General features: G+C 33.4%; 2 protein-coding genes across 6 annotated transcripts in view; one reads left to right on the top strand and one right to left on the bottom strand.

Annotated features, from left to right (window-relative positions):
- Nucleotides 1-14,747, bottom strand: part of LOC106123155 (uncharacterized) — a 36,413-nt gene that overhangs the window by 7,579 nt on the left and 14,087 nt on the right. The window contains exons 1-2 of one of the 5 annotated variants that reach the window (XM_013319348.1): nucleotides 5,432-5,865; nucleotides 4,800-4,854 (exon numbers count right to left, since the gene is read on the bottom strand). The exons of 2 other annotated variants lie outside the window; for them this stretch is intronic. In XM_013319348.1, the coding sequence (XP_013174802.1) occupies nucleotides 4,800-4,805 (6 nt within the window). In that variant the 5' untranslated portion in view covers nucleotides 4,806-4,854; nucleotides 5,432-5,865. Of the gene's footprint in view, nucleotides 1-4,799; nucleotides 4,855-5,431; nucleotides 5,866-14,747 lie in introns of those variants that run through there. 2 more of the 5 variants (XM_013319351.1, XM_013319352.1) reach the window with 2 other exon arrangements.
- LOC106123157 (uncharacterized) lies at nucleotides 6,756-9,131 on the top strand. Its single transcript, XM_013319353.1, has 3 exons — nucleotides 6,756-6,964; nucleotides 7,616-8,005; nucleotides 8,500-9,131. The coding sequence occupies exons 1-3, from the start codon at nucleotides 6,802-6,804 to the stop codon at nucleotides 8,955-8,957; spliced, it is 1,011 nt and encodes a 336-aa protein (XP_013174807.1). The 5' UTR covers nucleotides 6,756-6,801; the 3' UTR covers nucleotides 8,958-9,131.

Below are 14,747 nucleotides of genomic sequence, written 5' to 3'. Positions count from 1 at the left end.
TCGGTCTAGATTGGAGGATAAATTTATAGATCACGATAAAACACCGGTGTAAGTAAATATGAAATAACATTATAATTACCTATCAGTGATAATATAATAAATAAGGTTGAATATTAAACTGTTTTAGATTTTCTACCCTCTTTTTCATATAAAATCTGGATGACCGGATTTTTTTTTAAATTGTGTCTTTTGGAAATTATATTTAAGTACGAATAACTAATAAAATGATGAAATATGAATAATATTTTTCGATCTTACCGATAGAAAAAGTTAAGTTTATGTTTAAGTTGATTATCGATAAAACACGAATAAAATGACATTTTCTAAAAATGATTCCTAGCTAGATCGATTTATCGCTCCCGAAACTCCCTATATACTAAATTTTATGAAAATCGTTGGAGCTGATTCCGAGATTCCATTTATATATATACAAGAATTGCTCATTTAAAGATATAAGATATACTTGTTTATCAATAATGTATTCGACTTGTAGGGCACTTTTTTCTTTGCTTTCCTGTATGTAAGCTTTGAAGTAAAGAAGCACTTACTCTTTGGATACAGGGATATTCGATTGAATTTGAAGTAGCCTTAATTATGATGCTTATGCAAATAAGATGAGGTCATTGTTCTACTTTCCGTTGAGATTTTTCTCAGACTCATTAACTACATGATATTGATTGTTATATAAATGAGTTTTTGAGTCATTTCTGTTCATAAAAATACTATTTTCATTACTAATATCAGTGAGATATTGATTTCAAAAGATATCATATGAAATTGTTCAATTATTATAGAGTTTAATATTTTTTTGTTACAATTGTAACGTGAACAAAAAACGTAACGCTATGAATTTCAATTAATAAAATAAACAATGTTTTCGATATAAGTAAAGCTTATGGAATTAAAAAATATTTTTTCCGATCTCTCCCCTCCCCCAGATCTAACTTAAATCATCGGCTGGCGAAGCTACCATAAGTGAAACTAGAAAATATCCGCAGTCGTTCTTCTAATAGGATAATGTGAATTGAATTTCAAAGGCAAGGGCTGTAAAGATATATGTACGTTATGTGACGATACCCGTTGTGAAACCTTATATTATTTCATTGTATTTCCGTCTGTGCCCGTCATGTATTCACAGTAGCGGCGTTAGGGTGGGGCGACTGCCCAGGGCGCCATGTATAAGAGGGCGCCTTAGGCGCCAGACTAAGATGTAAAGCGGCGCTTGCGGTTCTCCTTAAGATATTGTGTCTTTGGAAGATTTCCCCGGTTACCAAAAAAAAAATTATGAGGCGCCGGAAAATATCGCCCAGGTGCCCGAAAAGGCTAAATCCGGCCCTGTGAGTGAAGTGAGTGACCTGGGGTAATAAGTTGGAATTCTATAAGTCAATTTGCAGTATTGCAATTTCCGTTTTTAAGACACTTCAAAATATTAATTCATATGTGAAATATTGGATGCAAAAACATTAATATGTTAAAAAGAAAAAATCTTAGTAATGAATAATTGCTAATTTAATTTTAATTTGTAGTATAGTTTTGTTTGCACAAAATTCTCTTGAAATAAATTTAATTACGTAAAAGTATTTGTAAACAAAACGACGCAATGTATTTGTATTTGACGGAAAAGAATTAAAAAGAAATATACATACATAGTACAAAAGTACATTAACATTGTAATCGAGCTGAAAGAAATCTCTTGTATTCAGTTTTTTACTTCTACCTACATATTGTATAACATTCAGAATGGCCGACTTCCGTAAACGAGAGTACGAAGAACGTGACAATTTCTACTATAAGTGTTGCTATAATAAAAAATATATTTTATATTTTTAATTCATCTTGCCACAGTCAATACTGAGTTGTGCTAAATTAAAAGCGCCTGACATAAAATAATAGTGTCGGAAGCACTTGGCCGATTTTTTTTATCTCTCATCGGAAGAGGGGTCTAGGGGGAAGGGGGGTTAGAGCCGCGTTACTACTCCGTAGAGTACTTCATATAAAAATCACTTGAGCTTCTTAAGGGTATAAAGTTTTGATAAAACTGTATAGATATTCACAAAGACTTATTGTATCGATGGACCTTAACCTTTTGACATTTACGTGTCATAAATAAATGGTTAAATGTTTACTAGTTCTGGCCTACGGTTTCGCTTACTCTAGAAAAAAGACAATAACATTTACAACTTTACGACCGTGATGGTGGTGATATCAAATTACGCTTATAAAAGTTTGCTATTTTATTTCCATGTAACACGTCTTAATTTCTTTTCATTTATTTTCTTGCGAGTTTTACATAGGAAAGGGATGTAACATGTCTAGAACGGATTAGACTATTGGACTATAAAGTTAATAGGGGGAATCTTAATCTCTTTTTAGCTCGTATCGAATAACTGGTGAACTTAATGACATGCCGTATTTACTACTCAAAAAAAATACAGACCCTAAATTATTAAATTAAAACCTCAAAATTAAACCAGTTCTTTAACAAATACGCAGGTTCAGAACTTTATAACATAGCTTTGGGTTTTCGCTGTTAAAACTTTAAAATACATATTGTTATTTCAATTTTTTTTACAGAATGATAGAGACAGCAACATATTTATATAGCTGAAGACGTTGGACAAAAGATATGCTAAGAGTAGACCATCTAGTTAGTTCAAAGGCCCGAGGGACAAACGAAGTACGCTTTCATTTAAAACTGCACAAAGGTGACATAGAAATAAAGACGTTTCCAGTCCAATGCAAACTTGTCGAATCTGCAGTGTCTTGGAAACTAGCATATAATATGTATGATGAAAGACTTGTATACTACGACTAAATGTATTTGAGACACGGCCTTCGTCTAAGCTAACATACGTATATTTTCTTTTCTATTTAACCTGTCGTTTTTACCGACTGTTCATGAAAGTAGTGAATATTGTGAAACCTTTGTTATTTGCAGTCTGTACCCGAAATTATAGTTTTTTGAGCTTCCTTTTTTGTTCCTTTATTTAGATTCATTCTTTTATTTACCTTATTTAATTTCGCTTATAACAGTACCAGTGAATTATGTATAATAAAATGCAAGTGTTTATAGTGATAGAGCGGTTGTATTTTAAGATAAGTTTCTTACATCTCAACTTTAGTTAGTCGAACTATACATGTACAGTCCCGTAAAGAAGTTTCAAAGTGCTTCACTCCGTAAACTTTTTTTTCTAACGTGTATATCGTTATTTTCCAATATCAACTTATCTCGTATTAATCTGTTACCCACACACCGTCTACTTAACGTTGTCGAATAGCGCGCGGGCTGAGCTGGCTTCAGGGACGCCTCGTGTTGACTAAAATGTACTATAAGTACTGTCGCATATATACGTTTACACCTATAATTTAATAGTGTCCGGTTTCACACATATTTACCGCTTATATTTCTTTTCGTAATCATATTATGTTTAATTTACTATGAATTTTATAACTAACAATCAGCGCCAGATTCGCACTGGTCACAGAGTCTCTATTTTCCTATATCGCCCTAGATAGAAGGTTACAGACAGGGCTATCTTCTTGATAATAAAAAAGAAAGTAATATTGCTAAATGGACTTTGCCTGTGATCTCATAAGAAATCCGTCAGTTTTCTAGGTTTTTATAGAGCTGGCTCTTTTAAACCTAGAAGAAAACTAGGGTCTACGGCAGACAAGGCGAAGGGGTGAGTAAGTGGGGCAAAATTAAAAATGTTATAGCTATCGATTCTTGTAAAAAAATAATTGGTACTTTTTGTTTTTTCGCCCATTCCATCTATCAAAACGTGTTTATAATACGTTAGTATGTATTGGTATTTAAATATTTGTTTGATCGTCGCAGTCTCTAATCCGCCGCAACAGCCTTCAGCGAGGTTGGTGTCGCGGCGAGGCAAGGGCGACCTACTTGTATAATAAACAATCGGTTCGCATCGCTCGTGATATCAAGTATATCAGACACAGAGAGGCTTTGTTTCAAATTATAACACATTTAACGACTTCTTAATGTTAAGAAGTAATCCGAACATATTGCCGGTGTATCGGCGCAACACTAGCTTTATTAAAATATTAACGTTTATGTCCCCTCACTCATCAATCAGACTTTTGAATTGGTAACCAAAAAGCACTATTCGCGCCAAAGGATACTAAAATTGCGGCGACGGAAACATCGTAATGCAACCTGTGTATATCAAGAAATTTAAAGATATGTGTAAAGTCGACCGACCCGCATTTGGCCAGCGTGGTTGACTATGGCCTAGTCATAGCATAAGGGAAGGCTCCAAGGCACTCAGTGGGTACATTAGTGAGCTAATGATGAGAAAACAAATGAAGTTTTTAGTGAATTTCGGATGCAGTCGAGTTTCGGATTTTGCCTAAAAACTTTTTTTCGTTGATCGAAACATGGGTTGGCTACACATCGAGATAGATTAAGAATACTATTAGGAAGGCTTTTGTCTAACTATAAAACTGATATAGGTTATGTATTAAAAAACCTATAATCTATAGATGTAAACGTGTTCTATTCAATATCATAAACTAGATTAGGCTCCAAAGCTAAATAATACGGTTTTTTTTCATGATAAAAAAACACAAAAAAAATTAGTAATAACCAATTTCTTTATTTATTATTGTCAACTTTTTTGAATTTATTACTCTTTATAAAAAAAATAAAAATAAAACGATAACTATGACGTACGTATTAATTAAACTAGTAAAACTGAATCACTGCATTTTACTATGATATTAAAATCTAATCTAGTAGAATTACTAGTATATGTACATAAAGGATGCATAAATATACATACATACATATCTTCAAGGTGATTCCATTTGGAGTATATCACCCAGTTTGGGCCGCGTCTACCAAAAAAAGATGCATTTATATTATTAGTTGCAATCTATTACATGTTTTGTCTCTTGTTCTCTTTGAAATATATTTTTTATTACAGTTTTTTAGACTTATAACATCAAACCTAAAAGACCTAAAAGACCGTGTATACGTAGATCCAAAATAAAAAACGTGACAATTAGACACTTTCCCAAAAAAAACAAAATTCAAAAACGTGGTGATTATTTGAAATTTTTTAGAGCTAAAAAACTTTATAAAAATAATTTAATAGCACACAAAATACAATATGTAAGTAAATGTATGATTGAAAATATACCTAAATGAAAAAAAAAATATTATTTTAAACTTAAACCTATTTGTCATGCAATGAGATAATGTGAATTAAATAAAAAATAAGGTATGAATAGTAAATTCATCATAAAAAACTTATAAATTATAACATTCGTAATGTAATTGATATAATAAAACTGCCTATCGTATACCGACTACTATTACCAAGTTTATAAACCTAAACCAAAGTTTTAATTCAATTTAAAAACTTAAACTAAAAACTATATCTTAGAATATACTAAAACTTTACGCACTTACTTTAATCGAGATATCGTTCAGCAAGTAGGGTTGTGAGTTGCGAAGTATTCAGTAATTGGATCAGTCGATGCTGACTCGGTCGCCCTGAAGATCGTACTGAGCTCGGCTGATGACCCTTAAATGCCACTTCATTTCACTCATGCGCAGTACACACTTTATTGTAACATTATTTTATGCCTCCCCATACCTATATTCATTTATTACTTCGATGATTCGAATTTTAATTCATTCTTAGTTAAGATTTTATGTCTTTGTTCCGACGTTGTATAAAAATATACATCCGAATTCTTTTACAATAAACAGATTGTTTCAGTTTGCGTAAATTGATTGTAAAATATACGACGTAATAGGCTAGTTTTTATTTATATTATAAGGTGGAAATCGAGCAAGTGACCATCTGGATTTGCCGAAATAGCGACGCGACAACTGTCCATAGACATCTGCAAGCGCTTTTTTAATTAAAGGAGTGGGAAAGGCACAGAAAAAACATATTTCCTCTTCCTATGCGTCCTTTCCTCTAGAAATTCACTTCTTCGCGAAATTGACGACTGTTTTCTGTGTGGTCCTGGTCATGGCACCGTTCGAGCCCGCCCATTCGTGCAAAATATCTTATTGTGGGCTCTAACCACTGTACCTTATTTTAGAAAAAAAAGTCGACTCTACTTTTAATTTTTCATTACTAATTATTATGTAAATCAGAGATTAGGATATTTTATTTCATTTCTGAGTTCTCGTCTTAATGTTAATTTATTTCCTACACGAGCGACCTCTGTTTTGAAGTAGGCACAACAATATTTCAGAGAATTTCTGATCAGTATGGGAAGGAGATTCTAAAGTTAAATAACAGATGCCGTTGTCACTAATAATTTTTAAATTACTTTTTTACTCAGTAAATATAAATTGTGTACTGTGTCGTTCAGTTTCTTAAAGTATTAATACATCCGAAAACAAGTTAAGCGAGTTGGGTAGAGTTGCATGGCGTGTGTTGCAAAAAGAATTACAAGTTGAATCGCAAAAGAATAATGAAAGCAATATTGGCGTCCGCTTTCACTGCGACCATTGTCCTGATATTATTTTAGGAATGCTGAACTTTATATTTAAACTAATACTATCACATACTTGGTTATATCAGAAACAATTTCCTAGTAACCTATTGTATTAAAATGGATAAAGGTTTAGAAAGTTTATCGACTTGCATTATGATAGCGGAGCGTGTACGAGGGAGCGAGCGAACAGGACGGCGCGAGAGAGAGCGGGAGCGGGAGCGGGGCGGAGAGCGGGAGCGGGGCGCGAGCGACCGGCGCCTCAGTAACCCGCCGCGCGGCTCTCGCAGTGCCCGTCTCCGCTCCCGCCTGCGCAACCGCTCCGCTATGAAGTCTAAAGTCAAAGGCGTCAGGTCCAAAAACATGGACAAACTGATAGCAGCCGTCCAGGCCAGGGAGTGTTTATGGGATAAAAGCTACAGGGGCCACCGGAACCGGTTCAAATTGGAGCGCTATTGGAACGAGGTCGCCGCAGAAGTGGGAACGACGAGTGAGTTTATAGCGTATTCGCTTCGCTTGTGAAGGTGAACGCCCGTCGCGTCCGCCATATTGTCCCGCGCTTTGTTTTCACTTACGCACTCATAATGACGCGACTCGAACGAATTACAGACTGGCCAAAAAGATACCTACTCTACAACCAATACTGATGTGTTGACCGAATGATTTTAAATACTTTTTTTATCCGAATGTTATAAAAAGTTAAAAATCTTAAACTGTCGACAGACTACTAGACTCAATTTGCACCTGCGTAGAGTTTCCATCTGCGAGTCACGGGCAATATGTAAAGTGCGCGGACTGATTGGTCACTCAGTGACTCTTTGGCTCGCATTGTTTATACTACGTAGAATTGAGTCGTGAGTTGTCAATTTAATTCGTGTGCTGCAGCTCAAAGGCGTAAGCTTATAAGCTGAACTAAACATGTATGCTTAGCTAAAGCGACCCATCAATTATACAGTTATTAATAATGCAAAGCATCGGATCTACTAAATATTATAATATAAAATTAAATACCTAATGAGAAAATGAATTTCTTCTACTTACAATTCATATTGAGTTCAATTTGCATGCTGTTTTTGTCAATATGTTGACAAAAGCAAATGCATCAGATGAATTTACGAAGTTGATTATTAACATGTTTCAGGTATTAATTGTAGAAAGAGATGGAAGAACTTAAAAGACCAATGCAGGAAAGAGATGAAGAAGAATCCAAACGAATCAGATTGGCCGCACTTCAAGAAATTGAAATTCATTCATCACCAGTTCCTGGCTGAAGACGGTGAAGGTGATGAAGACACGACTGATGAAGTTTTCAATTCATTAGATGATTCTATAAAAAGACCAAAGCTCGGATATACCATGAGAAAGAAATTATTGATGAATAAACGTAGAACTATTGACGTTGATATGAATAAATTGATCGATTTAGTCAGACCTATGGATTTAATTTGGAATAGACAGTTAAAAGGTCACCATAACTGGTATAAACTAGATGAAAGTTGGAAAGAGATCGCTAAGGAATTAGGAGTTACGAGTAAGTAGACCATTTTAGATTTATGGTTTTTGATTCTGATCTATTTTTTTGGTATAGATAGGAAACTGTAGACATTTGCATTTTATAAACGAATGTCACTGAATATAGTGGGCCTAGCACGAATATTGGCGACAAGCGCTTTCGTATCGTCAATTCTGTCAAAATTAGTATTAGATTTTTTGGGTACTATATTGGGCTGTGTAAATTTCATATCGATACGATAGCGATTGTCCCAAATAATAATCTAGGCTTACAGTACAAAGATATAACAATGCGTTGCTAATAAATTCTTAGAGATATGCATTATTCATTTAAATTAATTAATAGGTATCTTCTAATTACAAAGTTAATAAGTATAGGGTCAATTATAAGCGATAAATAATTTCCACACTATTATAATTATTCTAATGACTATGATAAATTATAATTCCCAGAGCAACGAATATGAATATGAATAAAATTAGAACCTAAATGTTGCTATTTCTTTCTTCCAGGAGACGAGGCGCGCCTTAAATGGAAATATCTAAGAGACCAAGCGAGAAAGGAAGTACGTAAGCAAGACTCTGAATGGGAATACTTACCCAAACTACAGTTTCTAACAAGCCAGTTTAATGATTACGAGAATAATGAGGCTGCAGACGAGCAGTACCCACAGGAATACGAACCTATAGACACGTCCGCGTCCTACTACGCCGAGCCGGCAAATGAAGTTGCCAATGATGAAGATTTCGATGAATTCGATACAAAACCAATTATAATGGAGACAGACTTCTACGATGATGATGATGAAGCTCAAAGAAGTGCAACCGGTGAAGAGCCAGCTAAAGACGAAGATATAGGCTTCTTTAACAGTCTACTTCCTCATGTTAAGAAATTGGTGCCTGCAAAAAAGTTGATGCTCAGAATGAAGATACAAGAATTGGTTTATAATACGGTTTACAGTGAAAATTGAAGTATAGTAAATGTAACAAGGTTTTCATATCTAATGAGCCATTATGCTCTTGTTTTTCGACTGGTCTATAGTTGAAGTTTGATTTCAATGACATCAAATGTCATTAAGGCAGTTTTTGTAAAGAAGCAGAGTTCAAGTGACAAATAAAATTGAGAGTAGAGTTTGTTTTGCTGGACATTTGTAAGAAAAGAGAGTAAAAAGAAGAAGTATACAGAGTTTAATGTAATCAGTAAGTTACTTAGAGTTATTAGTTTCGAGCCCTACGCGAGACGGATCACGGATGCGAACTGATTCGACTCACCTTATTGACCTGACCTTTTACGATATTTTTTTACCACATTTTTAGTGGACGCAGAATGTAGTTTTAGAAAATCGTCTTATGAGATATATTTTTTAATTATAAACAAGTAGACTAAGTTATGTATGAACCAGATTTTCAATGTGTTCATTTAGTTACAAAGAATAGATTAAACCTGATTTGATATGATACATTAGAATCAACAAGTTGATATTTTTAATCTCATATTTTAAAGTTTTCGCAACATTTTGAGGTTCACATTTGTGAAATTTGTTCACTTGTGGTGCAAAAAATTTGATTTTTTTTTATTTTGTGAAATGATTTTAATTTAATTAAGTTATGGTTTTAGTTATCTTAAATTTATATAAGATAAAATTGTCTTTTTAAATATAAGAAAAATAGTACAACGTATAAGTAAATTAAGAATTGTTCTGGTGTTTTAAAATTATTTTGTATTTGAGTTACTACAAAGGCGTAATAGTTTTTTTTATTATTTCAATATAGATAATACGCACACGTACGCACTTAAGCAAGAATGTAATTAACTAGTTAGTTTTGATTAACGTCTTCAATTTTTTTTTCATAATATAATAATAAAACAGAAATAGCGTTATTATTGTTTACTTAGTGTACAATAAAAAAATAAATGGATTTTAACAAATAATAAGTAAAAAGTGAATATTAAAATTAAAAGGAACAAATTCCCATATTTCTTTTGAATCGATTCTTTCCAAAAAATCTTCCGTATGTATTCTTAACCATTCCAAGTTAAAGTTATATAAAAATTGTAAATTAAGGTTCTGCGCATATATTTATTTATTTATGAGTTATATGGAAATACATTTAATATAAAACAAAGTAATATTTTATTTATTAAACATTTCATCGTTCATCATATGCATACATATGAAAATGTAATGCATCAGACAGATTTTAATGGAACATCCTATATGTGAGTATGCAAGTCATTAACATTTCTACCCTGTATGTCTTAATCGACATTTTCTCTGTTATAAATATGTCAGTTGGAAATTACATTTTAAGGTTATTTCGAAAACCTTTCACGGCTTAAGAACATTGCTACATTAACTTCAACACAAATCTTCGCGAATTGCATTGTTGAAATGCATTTGCATCGTAACTGTCCGTTTACACTGGGGAACAATTTAAACATTTCTCTTTCATTCTCATTAAGAAAACAAGAATAACATTATAATGATTGCGTCTTTCTTTTCCATAGGGTCTATCACGAATAATTGCGGTTTGCGTTTTCGTAACGTCATCTTCATAATATGTCAAAAATTGTATGAGATTCTTCGTTTTAAAGTAATGTTATACATCCAAATGTTTAGATGGATGGATGCATGAATGTTTGTTTGAAGATATCTCCGGAACGGCTTAACGAATTACGATGAATGATTTGGCTAGGGTGTAGAACATAGTCTGGTAAAACACATAGGCTACTTATTAAGTTTTTTTGTAATTTCGCGAGGACGTCTCCGCGGACGACAGCTAGTCTAATGTAAATTGTTAAAAATTGATTTTTAACTAGATGTCAAATTCCTTTGAAATACTTCACCTATAGATTATAAATCTATAGTTAATACTATAAATACCTACATAGGTAGATTTGCACACTGACTAATTATTGATTTTGCTTTGAGGTTAGGTAAACTAATTCACTCACAGGGTATTTTTAGTACAACACAAACAATAACATTTCGTTTGTGTTCAGGTTATAACAGTCGATAATTGTATTTAGGTTGCCTAAAATAATATACATCTGTATTCACTAAGACCTAGGTATTACTGGACTAGGGAAAACACTAGTTCTTCACTAACCTTGCCCAGTAGTTTTTGGACTGGTAGTTTTTTTTTTTAATATGATTAAGATCTTAATTAAAACCATAAGAATATATAACTTCAATAACATTTAAATTGAGTAAACTTCACAATAGAGAATACACCACACTATTCAGTCAATGGTACAGTACAGGTAACCTACAGTTGTATATTTTTATCAAAACATCGAAGGCAAACAAATTATCAGAAAGGTCCTAATTTAATTTAATTGTGAAATGCTAATTTCGTAATCGAGATGTAACTAGAATACCGCTAACTGACGCGACTGTACTTAAATCATATTTTAACATCTTTTCTGTTTGAATGCACTTATATATTGCAATAAACTAAATTGTTGTATTAATGTAATTTTAAGGAGGTATTTCCAATGGGAACTGCGCTTGGCAAGTATCAGTTCCGTTTCGAATTAATCATTAAATTTATTGCCGCTTCTGCAGCGGCTGCGCAGTAAATGGTAAGTGTTATTGAGGGAAATGATGGATGTGCGGAACATACCACTTGTTTTATCGTTCATAGATATTGCTAATATACTCGTTACTTTAATTAATTGGCATATTTGATGTAGAGCGGTGTAATATCCGGCTATTGTTTTGGATAGAACAAGCCTTCAATCGTGCTGCCTAGAGAGCTAGAACGAGAAGGCCAGTGCTAAATGGTTGGGAACAGGCATGTACGGATAGGCATATGTTTTAATGGATATCTTTGAAAGGGATTTCCTTGGATTTATACGCGTAGAGTTACAAAATCAATATATTTTACTAGTGCATTTACACACCTTACTAATATTATAAATGCGAAAGTTTAGGTGGATGTTCGTTAGAATGTATGTCCGGAACTGTATACAATTAAATTAATCTTTAAACGAAAAGAAATAAGAGTTGGTTAACCACTCTCAAAGTAGTTACTCGTCGATTTGTCCTCCTTTAATGTTTGAAACGTAATAAAAAAAGATAAAATGTAACAATTAATGACCAGGCGTACATAGTGTCAAGGAGATTGTAATGAAAATTGGCAGCGGTCCCATTGTTCCGTGCCGTCAAACTAGTTTATACCCGTATCATAATACGCGTAATACTTGATGGTCTATTACAATAAAGATGAAAGAAGCAACGGACAAAAGCACGCTTATGATTCACGTGATTGAAATGAAGCCAAAACATCGAACGTTCGGACTATCAAATTGGTATGTAATAAATCTATAGTAAATCCATAGTTGAACATAATTTTTTTTAGAATCGATATTTGTATCCGAAATCCGAGATTGGATAAGTATATCGTTGTAAATTGCATACATGTGCAATCTGATTTCATTTACAGATACAATCTGAAAAAGGGAACAAAGGCTCGCAATCTGAGATCGGATATATCCGAAGTATTTCTAAAATTCGATAAACATATGCCTATGATATATCCGACATATTGAAGAAACTTAGCACGTGATTTGGTTCTGTGCTTTAATTGCAAAATAATAGTTTACTATAGCAATTACTTTTAAGCTTACGTTCAAAGAGGTGTTTTGATCTGTTTTTGTTTGGTGCCTAAACGGTGGCCGTAAATCTTTTATTGTTTAAGTGGTTCTTTTAGAAATGCATACATTAAACGTATGAACATTTTAGTGGAGTTTTTTTTTCCTTGTAAACAATTTAGATTTAAATTTCGTTTTATATACGTTATGATTTAAGCACCATTTTATGTTAAACTAGCTGTCGTTCGTGACTGCACGTGAACCACGCAAATTAAAACAAAAATTAATTAGTAGCCTTTGTATTCTTCCAGGTTATGTTCTATATTTATGCCAAATTTCAAGATCCGTTCAGTCGTTTTAGAGATACCTTTAAACAAACATCCATCCATCGATCTAAACTTTCGCATTTATAATATTAGAAATAATGAAAACCTCGAATAACACTTGGGGCAATTTAAATTTATGAATCTTTAATAAACGGGCATTCATATTAAATAGGCTTGTTTGAATATTAATTTAAAGATGTTACACCGCCAGCGAACTTCACTGTACTTATTTAGCTATGTATGTGAGTTCTAATTTCAATTACCGTAACAAGCTTTTCACGTTAGTTCATACGTTTTCAGCAGTCGTTTTCAAACCAGTATATTTTGAGTGTAGCGGTCCAACCAATAACATGTATTGAGGTGCTCAAGTCAAAACAATTTTATGATGTAATGCACTAAAAACGACTCTATTCAATAAATTATATTTCAGTTCAATTTGTGCTCAAATTATATGTTCATGTTCTAAACTTTGTACTTCAATCTTACTAATATTATAACTGCGAATGTTTAGATGGATGGATGGATGTTTGTTAGAAGGTATCTCCAGAACGGTTGCATATATGCATATTCAGTAGTTCTGAGGATCGGCTACTATCAATTGCTTAATCCCTTGCGGACGGAGTCGCGGTCGACAACTAGTCTTAATATAAATGTATTTAAAAAAGTGCCTTTGTTACTTTTAGCTTGAATCCTTCACATATATTTTTTTAAAACAATACTTTTTTTATTTACAATGCTGTGTTAATTTTTACACATGGTTCCAATTAAATTGCAAAAATTATCGCGTTAAAATGATATTAAAATAAATCAGAGCTGACATTTATTTTATTTAGACAGCGTTAGTCACTTGCGGGAAATTTTTATTTTGGCCGCGACAGAAATATATTCTCATCTGGAACATATAACAGTAATGGTTTTGGGGTTCTGTATAAATATATACGATATTTCAAAACCATTTTATCTTACTAATATTATAAATGCGAATGTTTGGATGGATTGATGTTTGTTTGAAAGTATCTCCAAAACGGTTGAACAGATCCCGATGAAATTTGGCATACATATAGAACATAGTCTGGAATACACAGGCTACTAATTATGTTTTTTTTTCAATTCCGCGCGGACGGAGTCGCGGGCGACAGCTAGTTATATCTAAATGCCAACTTTTTATATACAACAGACATCTTAAAGGAAACAAATCGCGATAATTGCATTTTACGGAACCCTATGTATCATTCCAAACAAATTTGTTTCGTTATTAGAAGATTTTTTTAAATATATGGCAGGTTAACACCTGATCCTACTTTCATCATGACAGGTGTTGACAAGGGGCGTAGACACACACGAGAAAAATAAAGTACGAAATTAAGTGATGATTCATACAAATGAATAACATAACTCACGGTCGTAACCTAGAGGGGTAGGCAGAGACTACGACCGTCATTTGGGGCGAACCTAACACACCTCACTCACTTCTATTATACTACATTCATATATCTACGCATACATGCCCCTGGGTTCGGTTGCTCTTAATACTGACGTTCTTGGGTATTTCATCAATCGGGACGGTATATGTTTCTTTCAAGCAAAGTTGGACGGCCCCAAGCGATACTAGCAGTCGCTTTCGCATCACGTGTAAATTTATTGTTAACTATCAGCCCCCGCAATTCCGTCCGCGCGGAATTAAAAAAAAATGATTAATGACACAGACTCCGATGGCTGGCGAATATGAGTCGAGAGAATGATGAGTCGGAGGCCAAGACCCACTTTGGGTCAATGCGCCAGCGGAGTAAGTAAATAAGTAATGTGTTCTTCATGACTATGTTCTACATTTATGCCAT

This window comes from Papilio xuthus, unplaced genomic scaffold, assembly GCF_000836235.2.
Source record: "Papilio xuthus unplaced genomic scaffold, Pxut_1.1 DF826159.1, whole genome shotgun sequence".
In the NCBI taxonomy this organism is placed as follows: Eukaryota; Metazoa; Arthropoda; class Insecta; order Lepidoptera; family Papilionidae; genus Papilio; species Papilio xuthus.
Note: the sequence above shows the minus strand (reverse complement) of the source record. Positions and strands in the feature narration are given on the sequence as shown.

Coding starts and splice junctions, on each gene's coding strand:
- LOC106123157 (XM_013319353.1), top strand. CDS start 6,802: ATGAAGTCTAAAGTCAAAGGCGTCAGGTCCAAAAACATGGACAAACTG. Junction 6,965..7,615: donor CGCAGAAGTGGGAACGACGA/GTGAGTTTATAG, acceptor AACATGTTTCAG/GTATTAATTGTAGAAAGAGA. Junction 8,006..8,499: donor TAAGGAATTAGGAGTTACGA/GTAAGTAGACCA, acceptor TCTTTCTTCCAG/GAGACGAGGCGCGCCTTAAA.